The sequence below is a fragment of the Danio rerio genome, chromosome 1 (assembly GCF_052040795.2).
Source record: "Danio rerio strain M-AB ecotype USA chromosome 1, GRCz13ab, whole genome shotgun sequence".
NCBI lineage: Eukaryota > Metazoa > Chordata > Actinopteri > Cypriniformes > Danionidae > Danio > Danio rerio.
In genome coordinates, this window is record NC_141021.1 from 23080695 (window position 1) to 23102684 (window position 21990).

The following is a 21990-nucleotide window of genomic DNA, read 5'->3' on the forward strand; positions in this document are numbered from 1 at the left end:
ATGGGAGGAAAAAGTGTTCACTAAAATAATTCTTTATGGTGTATTATTGGAAACATTGTAGTTGTAATGTAATAACGTGCACTCTTTGTAAAGCTGCTTTGGAACAATAGGCATTGTGTGAAATTTAAAAAATTGTAAATTCGGTAAAACTTGTTTTAAAGTATCCTTGTTTCAGTAACAACTGAATGATATTAAAAGGCTATACGCATAAGTATGCAGAAAAACTTTTAATTTTCAGTAACCTGGCTCAAGCGCTGCCAGTGAACTGCATGCCTTACAAAATCAGTGCGTTTAAGGTCTGTTTTCTTTCAAAATCAATAATCTCCACTGCCTAATTGATATACGATATAATGTGGGTCTCAGAATGTGCAATAAGCGCTGCATTAAATCCATTTTTTTCTGATGGCACTAGCGGTAACACAGCTTTACATCTCGTTTTATGCTTGAACAACTAAATGAATGCTGAAGTCTATTTAACTGATTGTATTTTAATTACATTACAACATCGATGCTATAAAAGGAACCGTAGAAAATTGAAAAAAGTCACATTACCTGTTCACCTGAAGTTTATCGGTATGGGAAGAAACACTAGCTGTGCATATACACTGTTTGCATGGTTAGGGTTAAAAAGTCAATTTGGTTTAGGGTTATTTGCATGTTATTGTACATTGTTATTACTATAGTAAGTACATGGAACATGTGTAACAAGGACACTGTTAAATAAAGTGTTAACAAACATACTCTTTGAACAACAAGGTAATAATTTGAACAATAAGATCATCTTTTCACTATATACAGATCAAATATCGTACCGTAACATAATTAACTAAATATTTAAGGACATACATTTTTAAAAGGTAAAAAAAAAAAAACACAATACAATATAACTTTAAATGACTATGTTGGGCGTTTATAAATAAAATACATAAAATATTACCTTGGTCACTGGTTCAAATCTTGGCTGGGTCTGTTGGCATTTCTGTGTGGAGTTTGCATGTTCCCCCTGTGTTCGTGTGGGTTTACTCCGGGTGCTCCGGTTTCTTTCACAGTCCAAAGACATGCAATAGGTGTATTGTATAAACTAAATAGGCTGTAGTGTATGAGTGTGTGCATAAATGTGAGAGTTTATGGGTGTTTTCCGGTTCTGGGTTGTGGGTGAACGGGCATCTGCTGCAAAAACACAGAATAGTTGGCGGTTCATGGCGCTAAAGGGACCCCTGATAAAATTAATGAAGTAAAGAGTGAAAAATTACCTTAAGGTAAAATAATATAAAAATCAATCACACTCGAAATGAAAATGAAAATACACTTACCAATTTGGATAACAAAAATCATGTAAGAAAGCTTTTAACTTCTTGACTGTGAACTGAGCTGAACTGAAAATAATATTTTGTCATAGAACCTGTATAACAAGGATAAATAAATGACAAGTTATCAAAATAACTAAAAATAACAACCATTTGAAAAAAGATAGAATCAAAGACCCACCCTTCTGTCCATCTCTGTTGATCTTGTCTCGTGATATTCAGCCTTCTGTCTGTCTGTCTGTCTCTCTGTCTTCACAGGTATTATGAGACAGGCAGCATCAGGCCAGGGGTAATCGGAGGATCCAAACCAAAGGTTGCTACACCAAAAGTCGTTGACAAAATTGCTGATTACAAACGCCAAAACCCCACCATGTTTGCCTGGGAGATCCGAGACAGACTGCTGGCAGAGAGAGTGTGTGACAATGACAGTGTGCCCAGCGTCAGCTCAATCAACAGGTGTGTAAAACACATCTTCAATACGATTTTAGTGGTTTGAAATGATTTTAAATGTTTTTTTAATGCATGTGTTTGTCTGATTGTTTTATTTTAAAGTCTATTTGTGTACATACAATAACATCCAAAACTTTAGGGGTTGGTGAGAATTGTGTGAATGTTTTTATCTGAAGTGATTTACATTGTGAAACGGATTCATCATAAAGAGACAGTACTCAAAACTCACGAGTGTTACTAAAACAGTTTATTATAAGGTTATTTTAAGCTAGAGCACACAAGGATCAAGAAAAACATTTTTAAAATAATTATATTGCAGACAAGCTATATTTTGTAGACAAACATAATATACAATATGGGTGTTTATGATGTTTCAGATATTCTAAATGTCAAATAAATACTATTCGTGTGACCACTTTGTATGCATCAAAAATCAGGCATTTTCTTTCGAAACATTATTGTAGTTTCTGAAAAACTGTTGTCGACACACATTAAAAAGTTAGATTTAAAAAGTAATGTTTGCATTATTCACAAATTATGCCTTTAATCACACAAAAATCACAGTAAAACAGAAAACTGACTGAAATGTACAATGTTACAAATAACTTTGATTTTAAAATGAAATAATTTTTTTTCATAAATTAATACAACACATTATCATTGTTTCCACACACATACGCACAAAAACGTTAATCAGTATGACTGTCAAGTTCTATAAAAATAAGAACAGTAGAGCTGAATTAACATATTCTGAACTTAAAGCTGAAGTACGGTTTCTGAAAGAGCTTAACGCACTGCAGTTTAAGAAAACACATGCAATTACAAAAAACACCAGCAAACTAAGAAAAGGTCTTCATCGGTTTGACAGAAAACATGTTGAACATCCTCACAACACAAAGATATTATAAAAACATGCTGCAACTTTTTACAACAAATGCAAATATCATAAAGCACAATATTTAAGGGGACCCAAAAACACAACAGACCCAGCTATTTAGGTAATGTTTATTTGAGCCTGATCTCACAAGTAATTATAAATATTTTACGTTTTGTCAGTTTAGTGGCTAAATCATTTGAATTTGTATGAGTTCATTTATTCTTTTTTTTCGGCTTAGTCCTTTTATTAATCCGGGGTCGCCACAGCGGAATGAACCGCCAACTTATCCAGCACGTTTTTACGCAGCGGATGCCCTTCCAGCCGCAACCCATTTCTGGGAAACATCCACACACACACTCATTCACACTCATACACTACGGTCAATTTAGCCTACCCAATTCACATGTACCGCATGTCTTTGGACTGTGGAGGAAAACGGAGCACCCAGAGGAAACCCACGCGAACGCAGAGAGAACATGCAAACTCCACACAGAAACGTCAACTGACCCAAGCGAGGCTCGAACCAGCAACCTTCTTGCTGTGAGGCGACAGCACTACCTACTGCGCCACTGCGTCGCCTCGTACAAGTTCAGCCATTCAAAAAAGTATGACTTTAAAAAGGAGGTGTGGCACCCAACCCCACCCCTTAACCCAACCGTCATTGAGGGATAAGCAAATCGTACTAAATTGTAAAAAAGGTTATAAAATGTTAAAGTAAAATCAAAAAGTTTTGAATTGCCTTGAGATTGTGTTGTTTATTTAGGCTAATAATATACAAAAGACAATGGGAATATTTTTATCAAGGTGTTAAAATGAATATAAAACTCACCTACAACCTCACTAAGCAATAGCCACGGCACCATAAACAAATTCTAGCCAGGTCCGTCGCGATTTTGGGTCCCCATGAAAAGTGTGGGAAAGTTACTTTTAAAAGTAATGCATTACAATATTGAGTTACTACCCCAAAAATAACTAGTTGCATTAGTGCATGGTGCATTGGTGTACTTTTCAGTGTCTTTTGCATTACTTTTTCTGACCTGGCTGAACTGTTTTATAACCTTTTTTTAAATAAAGAAGCTCTGTAATTAGCAATGCACCATATAGCCTATACCATCATTTACCTTAAAAAACACTTAAAAATAAATAATGTAGGATAATCTTATCTTCTGAGAACTTCCTGACCCTTGAACTAAAGGCCATATATACAGATTAATGAAAGTGTAAAGCAATGTCTTTGCTTCTTTTGTACTTTTTTTCTTATTAGTGCAGTAAAATTGTTTCCATTGAGATTATAATCCCCTTTTGCTTTTCTTTGATCCATTTAGAATAATGAAAAAACTGCAGAAAAGTAAGGTTCTGCCATCTTGGGTTCTGCCTGTTCCTGCATTCTCTCATTGAGTGTGCGATTCAAAGTGACAACGTTTATTTTAATTCAGCTATTTATTTTTATAAGTAGAAGCTAATTAATTAAACTAAAAAGTAGCTTGCATTACATTTTTAAAAAAGTAACTATAATAATGTTACTTAATTTTTAAAAGTGATGCCTTACTTTGTTTGTTACTAAGAAAAGTAATAATGCGTTCCTTGTAATGCGTTACCTCCAACATAGCCCATGACACATTTTGACTGTGTCCCGTGCTATTTGCATGTGTTGTGAGAAATTGCAGCTTATTTTCTTAATTTGTTTGCGTTGTGAGAATTTGCAGTGTGTTTTCTTGATGTGTTTGCATTGTGAGGATTTGCAACAAGTTTGCTGTCAAACCGATGAAGATCTTTTCTTAATTTGCTGGTGTTTTTTGTAATTGCATGTGTTTTCTTAAATTGCAGCTTATTAAGCTCTTTGAAGTAATGAAGAGACTACTTGATTTGAACTGACCAGAATAAATTTACATTTAGCAGTTATTAAAACAGAAATTGTATTATAATTCAGAATGTTTCACTGTATTTTCTTTTTTCCAAATAAATGCCAAAATAAATGGTCAAATAAAAGACCTTTTGCCCATTTTTAATGGCTACTGGAAATTCATCTTTGCCATTTAAAAAAAGAGCAAATTAGATTTAAAAATATACTAAAACTTTCAAAAACATAAAGCATGTCTTATACTGAGCCCAAACTTTTGAAGGCTGGAATATGTAATGGAAGCAATACATTTCTGAGAATACATTGATAAGTAGATTAGAAAAGGTATAGAGCAATGCAACGAGAACGGATCCAAAGAATGGAGGAATACAAGAAAACAATAGGAGTGAGTCAGTGGAGTAAAAAGAAACACATATTCATGAGCAGTGTCCAGCTCACTGGTTCAACAGCATGTGTACAATGACAACCTTTCTCATAGAGAGAGAGAGAGAGAGAGAGAGAGTTTGTGTGTGTGTGTGTGTGTGTGAGAGAGAGAGAGAAAGAGAGAGAAAGAGAGAGAGAGAGAGAGAGAGAGAGAGAGAGAGATGAGGGGAAAGGTGCTTTGCTTGAGCAGCCATGCAGGAAGTGTGAGACTCTGCTGCCATGTCAGCCTGCATGAGCCACTTCACACACACACACACACACACACACACACACACACACACACACACACACACACACACACACACACACACACACACACACACACGTTTGCATACTTTATGTACATTAAAGCATAAGAGAATCCACGCTTACACATAGCACCTGCCATGGTAGACTTTAAACAACACCCTATCATCTAATGTCTGTTGGGTTTTTCTTTGTGACAGAATTATTCGCACTAAAGTCCAGCAACCACCTGGCCAATCAGGAGCCGTTTCTGCGCATAATTTAGGTAAGGGTCAAATTCACCTATAACTCTTTAGAAAGCAACTTTCATCTTTGGTTGAAGTAAAACATACTTGGAGTTTTTACAAAGCTTTTGAAAAACAATATGTGTTTGACATTCATTAATGATTTTTGTGGTTGTGTTCTTTTGTCTGAGATTTTGAGAGTTTTAAAGGGGTGGTCCACTATGATATCATATTTAAAACTTTATGTGTAATGTAGCTGTGTAAACACAAACAACATCTTTGAATTTAATATGCTCAAAGTTCAATGCGAACAGAGAGATTGGCTTTTACAGAGCCACAGAGCGAACGATATTTGGGGACTACAAAAACACATTCTGGTTAGCGAGATCACAAACGCTTCAGGTTACGCAAATCATCCTGTGCAAACAACCCACACATCGAAGGGGAGTGGCCAGAGGTGCTGTAAAGTTACAGCAGAGAAAGCTAAAAATGCCGTACAAACGCTGCTATTTCCACAAAGCTTGTTCTGTGTTTGTATTCGGGCTTCCGAAAGACACAACACAAAGAGAGAAATGCTTACAGTTTAATTTTAATTATGTTCCAGACAATTATAAAAATATATAGCTAGCATTTGACAAAGGACAGCTTCCAGAATCTGCTGAATTCGGCTAAAAACTCCTCAAAAAAGGAGCAGCTCCAACTATAATAGACGAAGCTGTGCACCGTGAGTTAAAGTTTTTTTATTTGTTAAAATTAATCTATTACATGCATTGTTTCTAGCGTTAACAGTATGCTAAAGCAAGGACATAAACAAGGATGTACACAATGGGAAATGCTGTTTGGCACCGTTAACAATTTAGCTACAAATTCATATTTATCCGTCGAACCGATGTAAACACCCACAATCTTCAGCAGCACTGCAGTGTCTCTCTGTGCAGCCGCTTTTTTGTGCGTTCTACATCTTAAATAACAAACTTGCAAAAGATACGTTTCATATTACTCACACATGCTTATAACCCGAATATATGAAAAGACACTTGTCAGAATTTATTTAAGAGAGCAGGCATGAGGTTCAGCTGTTTCGTCTGCGCCATTTTCTGTCTGATTCAGTCACAGACTGACACGGCTAACAGCTACTCTGACTGACAGTGTATTTACAAAGTGCAAAAGTGCATGATTATAGGAGCGTGATGCTTTTCCTGGTGACGTGGAGACGATCATTGAATCACAGCACATTATGTTAGCTGACCAATTAGAGCTTCCTGAGGTCGGGCTTTCGAAGAAACTAGAAAATATGTCAGCCATTTTCATGTTAGCTGAGTAGCTGTATATAATCAAAGTAAGAAATATGAAAAAAATAACCCGATTTTCTACAAAAGAAGCATGAGCACATATTGCTTTGCATCTTATAAACGCAACCAAGCCCTAAAAATACACTCTGGACCACCCCTTTTATTTCTATCTGTCCAGTGTTTGATATCTGATTAATTCTTTCAATCTTGTTTTCTGACCCTCAAAACCCTTTCCTCAATAAGAAAAACAAAGGTGAACCTCTAAAAGTGTTCTGAGATCAGTTTAGGAGGAAAACTCCCGTTGCCAGTTAATAAAGTATTGAACGGCGTTTGTCTCACTGTCAGTAATCTTCATAATCGCACACCTCCGCTTAATCTAAATTAATTTTGCACGCACAAGGCTCGCCAGTTCTCCGTCTCCTTCAGATTATGATGATAAATAGTTCTCATACTCAGGCGGAAAATTGAAATTTAGGGATTTTGAATATAAAGCGCTCGCATCGGGTTTCCATTCCTTGGAAAAAAGTGCGAAAGAATAAGAGAATCAGATAATTGAAATGATAAATCAAGAGTAAAAAACTGAGGGATATGCATTCATTACATTTTCCACCTGGTTAGCAAACGAGAGCGGCGACGTTTATCTTTTCTCAGAGCGATTTGTTTTTCTTCTCCATTTTAGCACAGTCTGTTGGGATGGAGGATTAGCTTCATCTCTACACCTTAGTGTCCCCTTGGGGCCACTGTACTGTCACTCAGGCTGTGCGTCAGCTGACAGGAAGTGAGATAAAGAGGACAGAGAGAATGAAGGCTTGACAGAGAGAAGACTTTGTGGCCTCGTTCGCTGCCGCCAAGACCTCACATGTCGAAAAGCTGTTCGCTTGTTAGCATCTTATCCTTGGGCGGCAGCACATCACCACAATAGAGTGACGGCAGGTTTTACTGAAAGGTCTTTGATGGGGAAAAAACGCAGGGCCAAGAAGAAGGAAATGAAAAACAAACATTTAAGAACATACTACACTTCTGGACATGATATTGTGCCAGGAGCTTTAAGACAAGGATCATGTAAATAACAATGCTGTTGATATAGATTTTCTCATTCCATACGCTCATTAATTTCCTTTGGCTTAGTCCCTTTCTTCATCAAGAGTCACCGCAGTGGAATGAACCGCCAAGTTATCCAACTGTTTTACACAGCGCATACCCTTCCAGCTGCAACCCAGTACCCAGTAACCATACACCCTCACATTCACACACATACATTCATTCATTCGTTCATTCATTCACACACATTTATTCATTCATTCATTCATTCATTTTATTTTCAGCTTATTTAAAAAGGGGCTGCACAGCGGAATTAACTGCCAACTTATCTAGCATATGTTTTAAGCAGCGGATACCCATCCAGCTGCAACCCATCTCTGGGAAACATCCATACACACTCATTTACTACAGACATCTTAGCCTATCCAATTCACCTGTACCGCATGTCTTTGGACTGTGGGGGAAACCTGACAGACACACAGAAATGCCAACTGATCAGTGACGGCCAATTTAGTTTATTCAATTCACTTATAGCGCATGTCTTTGGACTGTGGAGCACCCAGAGGAAACCCATGTGAAATTCACGTGAACATGGCGAGAACATTCAAACTCCACACAGAAATGCCAATTGGCCCAGCCGGGACTTAAACTAGTGACCTTGTTGTTGTGAGGCGACGGTGCTAACCACTGAGCCACTGTGTCTCCGCTCATGATAAAGTTGTGTCACACTAATACTCAACATTTAATTGTTGCTTTTTAGCTTTAAATTTATTTGTCTGAAGCTTTAAAATGTCAGTTGTTTTGGGGAGCTAATGTAAAATATTTAAGTGAAAGTGATATGAAAATAAAGAAAATAATAAAGAAAAGTTTCCCAGTGTTGGATTGCAGCTGGAGGGGCAGTCATCCGCTGTGTAAAACATATAACGGATAAGTTGGCGGTTTATTCCGCTGTGGCGACACCAAATTAATAAAGGGACTTAGCTACAAAAGAAAATGAATGAATGAAAAATAAAGAAAAGAGTATTTTTAAAAAGAAAGCTTAGTTAAAAAGAAGATTTATTGTTTACTTTTTTAAAACACTAATGCGATTTGATGTTTTTAATAATGTTGATACCCAAATGTTTTTTTTTTTTTTTTTTTTTTTTTTACCTCTGAGCAATTCCAGTGTTATGGATGTGACATTTTCAATAAAAACTTGAAACATAAATTCACAGAGAAAGTATACAGTTGAAGTCAGAAGTTTTAGCCCCCCTTTGATTTTTTTCTTTTTTAAATATTACCTAAATGATGTTTAACAGAGCAAGGACATTTTCACAGTATGTCTGATAATATTTTTTTTCTTGTGGAGAAAGTCTTATTTGTTTTATTTCGGCTAGAATAAAGGCAGTTTTAAATAATAATAATAATAATAATAATAAAACTACAAAATAAAATTTTATGTCCACAAACTGGACTCCTGTGGTGTTTGAAGCATCCATGTAAATAGATGTACTATGCGCTGTAGTGATTTCAGCAGTCTTTTCTTTATTACAAAACTGCACTGTTTTAAAAAACGTTTTAAACTTGTGAACTGCATTTTTGAGGTGCAGATGATCACAGAAAATTGGAACAGATCTTTTAATCCCAGTTTCTTTGCAAATCCTGTTCTGTGGACATATTTATATGGCATATGTCTACATGTCAACCAATTCCATAGGCGGTGAAAACTGCACTCCTAGGTCACGTTGTGGTGGGCCTCAAAGTCACTAGGATTTGGATCCCATTTTTATAGGAAATTCATAAAAAAGATACTTTTTGTGTTTTTTATCACAATCATATGACAGTGGACACACTATACCTATACGGTTCAGTCCAAACAGCCTACAAAAGGTGCCCTTTAATGTTAATGCATGGTAAGTTAACAAACTAACAATGAAAATTTTATTTTCATGAATTAATGTTAACAAAGATTAATAAATACTGTAATTAATTTATTGTTCATAGTTTGTTCATGTTAGTAAATACATCAGCTAATAACAGCAAATGCTACCTTATTGTAAAGTGTTACTATTTAAGTATTTGGATATTTGTAGTCTTATAGTCTCTCTGCATCTTTGTAGCCTCTACCGTGGCAGTGACGCAGGTTTCTGCAGTAACCAGTGATGCCGCAGGCTCCTCCTACTCCATCAGTGGAATTTTGGGCATTAGTTCACCTGCCGATGCCAGCAAGCGGAAGAGGGATGACCGTAAGTCAGCGCATGCTTTGTTTTCAGGAACTGACAAATCTTTACTCCTCCAAACTCCCTCTAAACTTGCTTAACTTAAGTATTATTCATGATGCTGATGCACCAAACATATAGTTTATTTTCATGCTGGACATTCAGAAACTAATGAGACATTCTGTCTACCAGCAATTACAAAACAAAAAATCAATTACATCCTGTATTCAGCCTTCTTCTCCTCTTCTTTCCTATGCACAACACCATCTCATTGCACACACACGCACACAAATGCACACAGAGCACAGATGGAAGTTGCTGAACATTGACAGATGCATGAGAGAAGGAGGGGGATTGGACACCGCTGGCACGTCTTAGATAAACATCTCTATCCAGGGGAGGCACAGCGTGTGCATGTGGATGTGCATGTGTGTGTTTGCACACATGTGTCTATTAAAAAGCCATTGCTTGGCAGACCCCTACAGTACATGAGGGAACTCCAGATGTCACACACAAAATGATATATAAAATGGCAGACATCAACAACGGAAGATTTCTTTTTTTTTTGTTTCATGCCAACACTTTCATTTTGAAGTTTAGTTCTGCCATCATTACTCTTGATGTGTTTTATCTTGGCAGCAAAGATCTGCTATGCTGTTGCTGCTGCGGCTTTGATTATTGTGCAGAGCAAATACCAAGACTACTGCCAGTATATTCAGAGACATGTTTTCTGAGAATATAATGCACTTTTGCTGCAAACATAAAGTACAAGTAACCCCCTGGTGGATCTAAATACAGGTGGAGCTGGGGTGGAAGAGGGATCTGAAAACACACTGGCCATAGCTGCGCTAGCTTTACTGAAATGGTCACACTGCACTTTTCATCCCACAAAGCAAGCTTGTGCAAAAAGTGTCGCTTCATTCCAAAGTTTAAGCTTTGTGAGCCTTTACTTAAGATATCGCATCACGTGTTTGCATAAGACTAATAGAAGATCAAAACAGAGCTCTTTATCGATGTCTAATTATCTTGTTTTATCCTGACCATTTTCGCAGACCTGTTTAATAGAATTTCACATGCTCAAACTCTAGAGTGATCGTAGCTTAAGCATTTAAAATGATGAGGAGCAAACTCATTGGCTGGTGAAGCAACAGCAATCAATCATCTGCGCCATGCATGTAGTTAATAATAAAGAAGCTGATTAGATATACCCTGATGCACACTGGGATGCACACTGGGTAAACTAGAGTTTAATGACAGAACTTTAATGTGATGTAATGTAAATATATATTTAAAAAACAATGATATACAAGGCAAGGCAGTGGCCCAGTAGGTAGTGCTGTCACCTCACAGCAAGAAGGTCGCTGGGTCGCTGGTTTGAACCTCGGCTCAGTTGGCGTTTCTGTGTGGAGTTTGCATGTTCTCCCTGCCTTCGCGTGGGTTTTCTCTGGGTGCTCTGGTTTCCCCCACAGTCCAAAGACATGTACAGGTGAATTGGGTAGGCTAAATTGTCCGTAGTGTATGAGCATGTGTGTGTGGATGTTTCCCAGAGATGGGTTGCGGCTGGAAGGGCATCCGCTGCGTAAAAACCTGCTGGATAAGTTGGCGGTTCATTTCGCTGTGGCGACCCCGGATTAATAAAGAGACTAAGCCAACAAGAAAATGAATGAATGAATGAATGATATACAATATGTTTTTTATGCTATGTACTTAAGCTCTGTTAAAAACTGTTTAATAAATTGATTCCTTGCCAATTCTGAGATTTTCAAAATGCATTGCTATTCTTTCTCAATTCTGAGCTTAGTTTTTACCTGCAGATGGTACAGCCGTACTCTGCTTGCATCCAATTCTTTACACGTACCACTTGAACCTAAAATAATGATCATTAAAGCCGACAACTGAATGCACAAAATGATTCTTTGTTGTGAATGTTTGAGATTACAGTTAAGAAAAATAGCCTAGCAGCATATGCTGTTAAACACTAAGCTCAGAATCGACTCAACAGAGAATAGCAATGCATTTTGAAAATCTAAGAATCAACGCAGAATTAATTTCTCAAACTATTTTTCATCACATTTGTTGGGTGTTAGCAGACCACTGTAATCCACACATGTGGGTCCACACATGACCTGTGCTTTCATCACGGGGTAATGAACACAAAACCTTCGTTGTGGCAAATTTATAAACGCAACAATGAAGACCCATGCCTTTGAAAAATTCTTCTTCTACTTGTAAGAAATACGATTGGCAACACAATGTGAAGTCTCTCTGAACACTGTAACAGGTAAAAGGAGTTTTCAAAGCTATGTCATGCATATTAATGAAGTTGCATCTTGTTCACAATAGAGTGCGCTAATTGGTTCGAACCAAGTTTTTCTCATGTATTAACGAACAGATGTGCTGAAAACTCAAATGACGTCACTTTATACTGGCTGGTACAGACTTCCAGTCTCCACACTGGTGCTAAAATAATCATCATTAAAGCCAACAACCAAATGCGCAATCGCTCTTTGTCGTGCATGTTTGAGATTACAGTTTAAAAAAAAAATAGCCTACCACCATATGCTGTTAAACACTAAGCTCAGATTCGATTCAACAGCAAATATCGGTGCATTTTGAAAATCTAAGAATCAACGCAAAATTGATTCCTCAATTTATTTTTCATCACAGCTCTCGAAAACTTTCAAGTATAAATTAAATATATTGATTTTAAATATTGACCCCAACTGTGGAGCTTGTCCATTATTGACCCAAATTTTTGTGAAACAACCTAACATGCAATATGTAAGGTGTAAAGTACAGAATAGGGTATATGCACAACATTGATGTTGCAATGTAATTGAAATATAATCAGTCATACAATTAATGAAAAGCCATTTACATGCCTTAAGTGAAAATATTGAAAATACTGGAGTAAAATAAATGTTCATAAGACGTCAATAAGACATGGCGCAAAAAATGGAATTTAATGCAGTGCTTCTTGTACATTCTGGGACCCACTTTATATTGTATATCAATCAGGCAGTGAAGATTGTTTATTTTTAAAGAAAACAGACCTTAAACGCTGTGATTTTGTAACGGCATACAGTAACCCGGAAGTGCTTTAACAGGGCTGCTCAAAAGTCCTTCTGCATATGCCCTATTAACCCGGCAGACTTATTAGAAGCCCAATGCAAAAACAACCGTCTTGATGTACTTTATCCTGCTTATTACACAGCTAATTGCAACAAAATGTAAAAATTAGGCACAAAGCATTGTTCTGAGTTGCTATAGTTTATTAATTATTTAATTAAAGTCAATGCTGACAGAAACTAAAATGGCTGAGTGGAGCATACACTACCCAACATATTATTCAATCACAAGATGGGGCCAAACAGTCAAAAACAGCAGTGTAACAGAGATCTGTCGATCTAAAATGTATGATTTTAAAGAGGAGAGAGGTTGCCATGCAAATCTGCCCCCAAACCCAACTGTTTTTGGAGGATGAGCAAATTGTACTAAATTGTATGATTGAGATCGTACAAACTCCTACGAATTAGCAACTAAATTAGCCACTAAACAAAAAAGTTGCCGTGGAATGTGTTGGGAAAACTCACTTCTTACTGGTCAGTCACAATGTTCGAAGACATGTTATCCATTATATGTTATTAGACTCATTCGGGAACTTCAAATCACCTTTACCATCTCTTAAAATGTTCTCATCCAAATATTTGCAACCACATTCATTTGTATATGCTTGTCTGTCATGGTGCTGTTTTTGACGCCGTCTTTGTCTTGCGAATAAATAATAGGTAGGTTAGTATCATTCATTTATTTCATTTCTGCTTTGGGTTTTTGACCTTTTGGTGCTATCATGTGATACATCCAGGAAGGTTGTTTTTACAGAATAAAGTCCTTTAGTCTTATACAACATCCTGTATGGCTTTATTCTGCTATAACAACCTCCTAAATGTAATTTATCCCTCTTACATACCTTAGAACGCCATGACTGACTGATCAAAATCAAGTATTCCAGAAAGCTGTGCAATAAAATTTAATAACATTTGAGATGAAATGATGAAACTGCATAAACTATGGATGCCGTGAAACATAATGTAACTTTAGTAAACTGACTTCTGGCTTAGCTGAACGCACATACACACACACACATACACACATCAACGTTCATCCAAGCTCCAATTAGGCCGACGTCTGCCATTTTAATTAATGCAACATATCACATCCAGCAGGGAGGGAGGGGCGGCTAAATGAATTTGTGTGTTTAATTGACATGGTGAAACTGCGGGTGGTCAGTGCTGTGAAGTTTAGCAGTGTGCGAGCGAGTGTGTGTACGCACTCTCTAAGTGAGAGACGCTCTCGTGGGTTTGCTTAAGGCATAAAGTAACATGTGCAATAGTTTTGGCAGTTTGTAGCTTATGCTGCTTGCAGATTTTAAAGAGCATAAGACACATGCTAAAGGGATAGTTGCAAGCAAAAATTACAATTTGCTGTTAATTCACACACCCTCAGGCCATGCAAGATGTAGGAGCATTTTTAGTAGAATAATAAATCAGATTTTTAGATGTAACCACGTGGCTTTGGTGCCTAATATTACACAAGTTAACAATTTGTTATTAACATTGATTCAAAAAACCCAACAAAATCAATCCTCTGTACACTCAGTTCTTGTGAAGTGATCCCGCTGTACAACTGAATATTATTTGCAATATTTTACCTTTACAGGTCAGCCTTGAGCTGCTGTTTGTTTACAAGTGAGGAGTATGCATCTGCTGTGTTGTTCATCAAAGTGATTTTTGCTTATACACCTCCTGTATGATGCAACCAATACAAAAGTGTAGTAAACAAACAGGATGAGCTCATGAGATTGCTGCCTCTTTTATATCATTTTGCGAAAGGAAACAAAAGCTCCAGACTGTCATAAACCCACTTACAAATTTTTTTTAATGTACCAATTAATAAGGTTTTTCTGCACCACTTCAGCAGCAGTGCTGAAGAAATATTTTATGCGAGTAAATGTAAGATTTCTGTTTGCATTAAAGGGCGGTGAAACCCCCTCTGTCCCAGCTGGGTGTTTTCACATCTCTAGTTTGAAAAAGTCAGGAAAGTGGGTGAGTCCAGCTTTGTTTAGGTGGGAGTGGCGAAAGAGGAAAGGGTTTGCATGAAAAGGGGAGTTTCCGTTTGTGCACTACAGCAACAACACAAATACAAAGGCAGGAGAGATAGTGATTCAGTGAGCAGCATTTAAAGCAGATCTGAGAGCTGTATGGAAGTGGAGGATTTTCAGTCTATAATATTTCAGCGATATTACTGTAAACTTAGTAACTAAATCCTTTAGACTAAGGTATCTCTTTAAAAACTAAAAGAGTACTGCTGATGATACTAACTAACTTTGCCATCTGAGTTAGGGTTGAGTACCGAAACCCGGTGCCATTTTAGTACCTGACTTTGTAACCGGGATGTACCGGACCGAATCAACATATGAATTTCGGTGCCACTGGTGCTGCGACAAGGACGTAGGAAGCATCAAGGAGTGCATCAAAGGTGCACACATAACACATCTCTAAACATTTATTCTAAACAACTTTGAGGAATACAGACAGGCGATGTCAGGCGTTTGTTCTTGTTGCTTTGGGAACGGACGCACGCAACGCACGCAGTACAGCGCATTCAGTGAGCGAGGGCGACTCTCTTCAGATCAACACGCATGATCGCGCTTATCAAATATGCTTAAACTAATCGTTTCGAAAGCATATTTTACAAGCAAGGATTCTGACACAGCAACGTGAAGCAGATGCTTTACAAAAGTTGTGTGTAAGGGGGAAACACGTCAAACTTAATGACACATTTGAGGGCTCATGGAATCAACTCAAAGGCAGAGGAATGCACTGTCTCTGAAAGCTTGCGACATCATCTGGCACTTTCAATGAGTAAGTACATGGACACCAATGCTTCGATTTTAATATGATTAAGACAATACTCTGGTTAAGAGTCTAGACTACCATGTAAACAGTGGATTTTGATTACCTTAAAGGACCACAGACACCTGTTTTTTTCTTTCCATTCAACGTGCAGTATCAAATTCCATTAAAAGAGCACTCTTCCACCAGTCCTTACCTAATGCGCGCGTCAAATACCCATTTGTCATGGGGGCATGAATGAAATGTTCCTGAATGAAGGTGAAACTGCAGTTAAAGTCGAAAAATTAAAAATGAAACACCTGAAATTACATGAAACTCTGAAGTAAACATAAATTGCGTGGTGACGCAATGTCAATAATCGATCTATGTACTACAACATGTAAGATGGGATCATGAAAGGAACATTCAAAATACAACGAATGTAAACACCTTGATCATATTGTTGTCTTATTCAGACAAATGCAATTCATTAGATTGCTGATAACCATGTAAACATAGTCACATGCCCCAACCCTAGAAAAAAAGAGTTCAGTATTTTGATGACAGCATTTACACAGGTTAGTAGTAAGCTAATGTTATTTCATAATGCAAATCTTAAACTCATGCTAACCAACAAATGATCAAAGGAAATATATTAATATAATTCAAATATGTAATATATAAAATAATGTTTACTTTAAACTTTAATTATCTTATTCTTTTAAAATTATTTTTTAAAAGATTTTGTCAAATAAAAGATTTTTCTAGAGTCATCCACTATAATTTTGTGGCTCAAAAGTGTCAGTTCAGGTTTAAAAGTTTTAAAAGTATCGATTTAGCACCGGTATCGAAATAACCCCAAACGATACCCAACCCTAATCTGAATAAAAATTAACAAAGATTGCTCACACACTACCAAATCCGTAGAGACAGGACAATCAACACCAACAGGTACAGCGTCTTTTTTAAAAGAAGATGAGTGGCAAATCCGGATTTCACCATTTCCAGATTCGAAAAGCTCTCGGGTAAAAACATTCCTTTCAAACATATTTTTTGTTGGGTGTTAACAGACCACTGTAAACCCCACATGCTGGTCCACACATGACCAATGCTCTCATCGCGGGGAAATGGAAACAAAACCTTTGTTGCTGCACATTTATAAACGCAACACTGACGACCCATGCCTTCGAACAATTCTTCTACTACTTGTTTTGATTACGATTGGCAACCCATCATGCCGTCTCTCTAAAGACTGTAACAGGTAAAAGGAGTTTTCGAAGCTATATCATGCATATTCATGCATATTAATCAAGTTGCATCTCGTTCACAAAAGATCGCGCTGATTGGTTTAATCCAAGTCTTCCTTGTGAATTCATGAACAGATGTGCTGAAAACTTCAACCCAGGCACATTCTGGAAACGTAGTCCTGCAGACGTTTCTGGAGACCGCGAAATATGTCCCTGTCGTTTTTCGAATGTCGAACGTCTCTCACGAGCACCGTTCTCGTGTAAAACCACAAGAGGCCGCTTTCGAACACCCGTCTGTCCGACTGGCTGAATGATTGACTGGGCGGCCGGCCAATCGACCGACCCACCCTTCGTCTCCTACCCTAAACTCAAGCGGTTTCATCGATTGACCCCCCCCCCCCTTACTTCCCTAAAACCCAACCAACAGTTTACAAAAAAAAAAAAAGCCGTCCAGAGAAAGAAAAGCTCTCGTCTGATTTTGACCACGTTTTTGGATTTGACCACATTCTCAGCCTGTTGTTAACTCATTAATTTTATTTTTTGGATTCTGTTTTTGTCTTACCTGATTTCTGGAACCGCTCCTTCCCGGACTCAAACCCGGTAACCCGAGCTAACTGGACAAACTGGTTGCGGCGGGAAAGCTCTCCACAGGGAGGTAAGTGGTCAGCCGGCAAGCGCGGAAGGGAACGGCGTCACACCGCCCTATAGCGTTTGCTTAAAAAATGAAATGCAGCCATACGTACCTCCGGCCACGTAATTTGCAGTCTCCAGAAATGTCTGAGGGACTACATTTCCAGATTGAGCCTGGGTTGGAAAACTTGATGTGGAAAGTGAATGACAACGCAAGCTTTTCCATCGTAGAAACGTCAGACTATAGAGATCGATGATTGACTCCTGTACTACTAGGCGGGGCTACATTCGCCATATTGACTGTTACACTTTTCTCTATTCAAAACTATACGAGTGACACGTCTTGTGTATTCTATAGTCTGGGTTTAGGTTTTGGGTAGCTTTAGGGATGCACAATAAGATTAAACTAGATAATTATAATGAACAGTTAATATGTTAAAAATAGGCAGGTAAAGATCTAGTAGTTATTTGTATAAATTGTGACCTAATCTAAATTGTTACCCATGAGTCTTCAAAACATACAGTGCACTGATTTGTGCCAATTCCTAAAACTAATGAGTCTTTGGTTTTATGGTTTTATGGACTCAAACCATACAGTTTAACTACTGATTTCTGAAACTAATATCTATGAGTCTTTTTTTTTTTTTGTTAGTAAATCAGTGGAACCTCTGTAATACAGTTGTGAAAACAAATGTCTCTCGTTTAACCACATAATTTTTTGTACATTTTAATGAAAAAAGAAACATGTATTACTCAGTTGAATTAGTCGGAAGCAATTTATAGCATTAGCAAAGACCTTAAGAGACATTTTTCATTTGTACACAAAATTGATATTAAAATCTAAAATACACCCAAATACATTTCAGTAAAAGAGCTTGTGAAATCGGAATCGAACTGGGAAATTTCAGACTTAAGAAAGTAAGAAATTAAATAAAGACATTCTACACACACTCGGGTAAATTGTGCCGATGTAATACTAGAAATTTCTCCGCTGAGTGGTAATGCTTTCAGAAAGGGAGACGGAGACAAAATGCATGTTTAGTGAAGCAAGACACTATGATTTCCAGCTGCACACAAGCAGGAAAGGAAGAAACAGAGGGTATGGATGGCTTAGTGTGTGTGTGTGTGTGTGTGTGTGTGTGTGTGTGTGTGTGTGTGTTGTGTGTGTGTGTGTGTGTGTGTGTGTGTGTGTGTGTGTGTGTGTGTGTGTGTGTGTGTGTGTGTGTGTGTGTGAGCGAATGTGTGCGTGTGTTTGAGGAAAGCCCACTGATGCCCTTTGACCCAGGGGAAGTGATCTGAAAGAGAGAACTTGACTTGTGGGGCCTCTAGAACAGAAGCATTGTGTCTGTTCATTCTCTCTGAACGGAGGAGAAATGGACGAGGGGAGGAGTGGAGGAAAAGAGAAACAGAAGAAAGAAAGACAGGAGGCCTGTGGTTCGGGGCAGAGGGGTCGGACAATGTTCTCTTTGCCCCGTAAAACAATAAAGAAACCTTTCTTTAAAGTTACAACCTAAAGAAAATAAGACAAAAAAACAAACCATAATTGTTATTCTGCTATAATTAGAAAACCCAACCAAGAATCTGGCATCCACAAAGGAGATGGTGTGGTTTCCTCCGCCATTTAATATGTTCACTTTTTGTCCAGTTTCATTTCAGCCACTTTTATCTCTTCTTTTCTGTGGAATATTCTGAATGGAAGATAGAGGAAATTTTTAATAAGATGTGTGACTGAAAGTGAGGGGGAGTGAGAAAGAGAGAGAGGATAGGATAGATGATAACAGTGGGATTTGTTAAAGGTTGGTATCCCCCTTTCAGAGACTCATACTTTGATCTGTCAAGGTTGACACACACACACACAAACACACACTCACACTAAGTGTATCAAGTGCACAAGGAATCCACCAAGTAGTTTTCTCTGCCCCCTAAAAACCTTCAACCTAACCCCAGAGAGAAAGAGAGAGGGAAAACGGGAAGACGGAAAGAGACAGAGGGGGCACAACGGTGATCTCATTGTTGCTATTGTCTCTGCTTTTGAAGCAAGGAGGAAGATGCTTCTCCTTCGCTCTCCTTCTGTGTGAGTGTGTGTGTGAATGGTGGGGTTAACCCTGAATGCAGCTGGGCTGTATTGTGTCTGTGGTTACAGAGAGTGGTTCCCTATGGCAGGTTCAGAAGCTGAAAGACAAAAGGGCCAACATCTGAATACCTCTGACCAATAATTCTGTTTGTGGGTTTGTGAGGTTTGAAACGTAACGGGAGGAAGGTTGGTTAACTGTGATGAAACTGCTGGTATGGTGTGTTTGTTTAAATGTGGTGAAAATAGCTTTATCTGTGAACTCTCTTCCTTTTTGCTTGCGATATGGCTGAATGGGCTTTCAGATCTGTCCGAAATTGCATTTCACACACAGTGCCTGACACGGTGAAACAGTTATCGTCACAACACACATAACATGGAGAAGAGTCACAGATAAACACGTTTGGGTAGCAACTGCAAAAAAGTCTGTTTGAGGTTCGATGGGTATAGTTTCATGAGTTAAAGTGATTTGAGAGGGGTAAATAGGTGTTTGTGGACAACTGAAGGATCACATTAGGAGGAAACAACATCAGGACTTTTTTTGGTGCTTAGTGCAAAGGCCATATTAAACTTACAGCCTTATTAAAATAAGATTGTGAAGGATAAAGCTTTCATCTTTAAAATGCCTTGGTGTAGTTTAGAGAAATCACAACTTTCAAAATTACTTTATGAGTCCTTTTTTTCCATGAAAGCCTTTTGGAAATGTGATTGTAAGCTGATATATTGAACACGTTGTATTTTTATTCCTCAGCCTCATTTTTAGTATTTTAAATTAAATATCTTTCTCTCTAGCAAAGATGTAGCAATGCAAATTTTTGTGGGCAAGAATAAGCAATTTTAAAGGTTCCGTGAAGTGCTTTGAAATGTGTATGTTTATTCAATGTTTGACGTAGGGCCCTATCATACACCCAGTGCAAAAAGGCGCGAGTTGTGTTTGGCTATTTGTTGCTATTTTCAGACCAGCACAACAGTAATTTTCATGCCTTAGCAAATCCATTTGCGCCACTTTGTGGACTCATGGGTGTCCACTTAAACATAGAGCATAATATAAAGAATATAAAGAATGTGTGGCGAGTTGAGAGCCCACATGGTGGATTCAGACCGGCGCACTACTTCCCCGTGCTGCTGTGTAGGATGTCAGATCAGCGTGTGTGCGTGTTTTTGTGTGCGGTGACAGGCAGCCCTTATATGCGCTCGTTATAATCAATATGAATATTCAGATCAAACTGAATACAATCTTACATCAACAACACATGGCAAGCAACGCCTTGACAATAACAAATAATCATATTCAATTACAAACAAATTAACAAGTTGTTTAGCACGTGTGCATCGCTGCTGTTATGTTTGCACATAACAATTTAAAGCAAAATACACAACGACACTACATCAAACATATCTACAATGATAAGGTACCTGGTTACGTACTGAGTTATTAACGCACAGCAATACCAGGTACGGTCTTTGAAAGAATTAACAATGTGAGAAGAGATCCATTATAGTGCACTGGGCAAGTCTAAACAAGTTCCGCCCATGAGGAACGATGCAGGCAGGTCTGTACAATTGCGTAATTTATCGGCTTGAAGATATCGGCGTAATTTAGACATTAGATCAATAATGATAATCTTAAAAATAGCATTTATCGGCCAATAACGATTTGTCGTGCATCCCTAATAAACTTCCTTTTGTTTTATTACGGCTGTGCCAGTGAGAGGGGTTGAGCTCAAACGCATGAAAAGAAAAGCAAATGAGAAGCACTTGAAGGGGGCGGTGAATGGCAGACACTAGAGAGCATTTGATTGGTTATGATTTGATGAGGAACTGTAGTATGAGGTGACATGAATAAAACAGTTGCTCCATTTAGGTGTGACAAACTACAAGTTTTACATGTTTGTGTCAGTTTTATATCTTTTAAATGCAAATTTTGTCAATGTTTTGGGGCACACTGGCTTATAGATATCTTAAAAACTAACAATACTGATACTAACATCTAAAAAATATATATTTTAATTTCATTGGACCTTTAATAAAAATATTATTGTTCTCAAACTATTAATTTAATAGGAATTATTACATGAGAGAGTTCCAACTAAAGACTTAATCAGACAGAAAACTAGTAAAAGTTATGCAAAACTTCTGTCGTAATCACCAAAACTGCTAAATGAATGTCTTATTTGCTGTTCACTGTTTCATCACATTGTTGTTTTTTGATGTGAGAACTAATTGGCT

General features: G+C 37.7%; 1 protein-coding gene across 4 annotated transcripts in view; it reads left to right on the plus strand.

Annotated features, from left to right (window-relative positions):
* pax5 (paired box 5) overlaps nt 1–21990 on the plus strand; it is a 96470-nt gene that overhangs the window by 17349 nt on the left and 57131 nt on the right. For all 4 annotated transcript variants that reach the window (NM_131638.3, XM_087236323.1, XM_087236324.1 and 1 more), the window contains 3 exon segments: nt 1566–1763; nt 5365–5429; nt 9821–9946. In NM_131638.3, coding sequence (NP_571713.2) covers nt 1566–1763; nt 5365–5429; nt 9821–9946 — 389 coding nt within the window.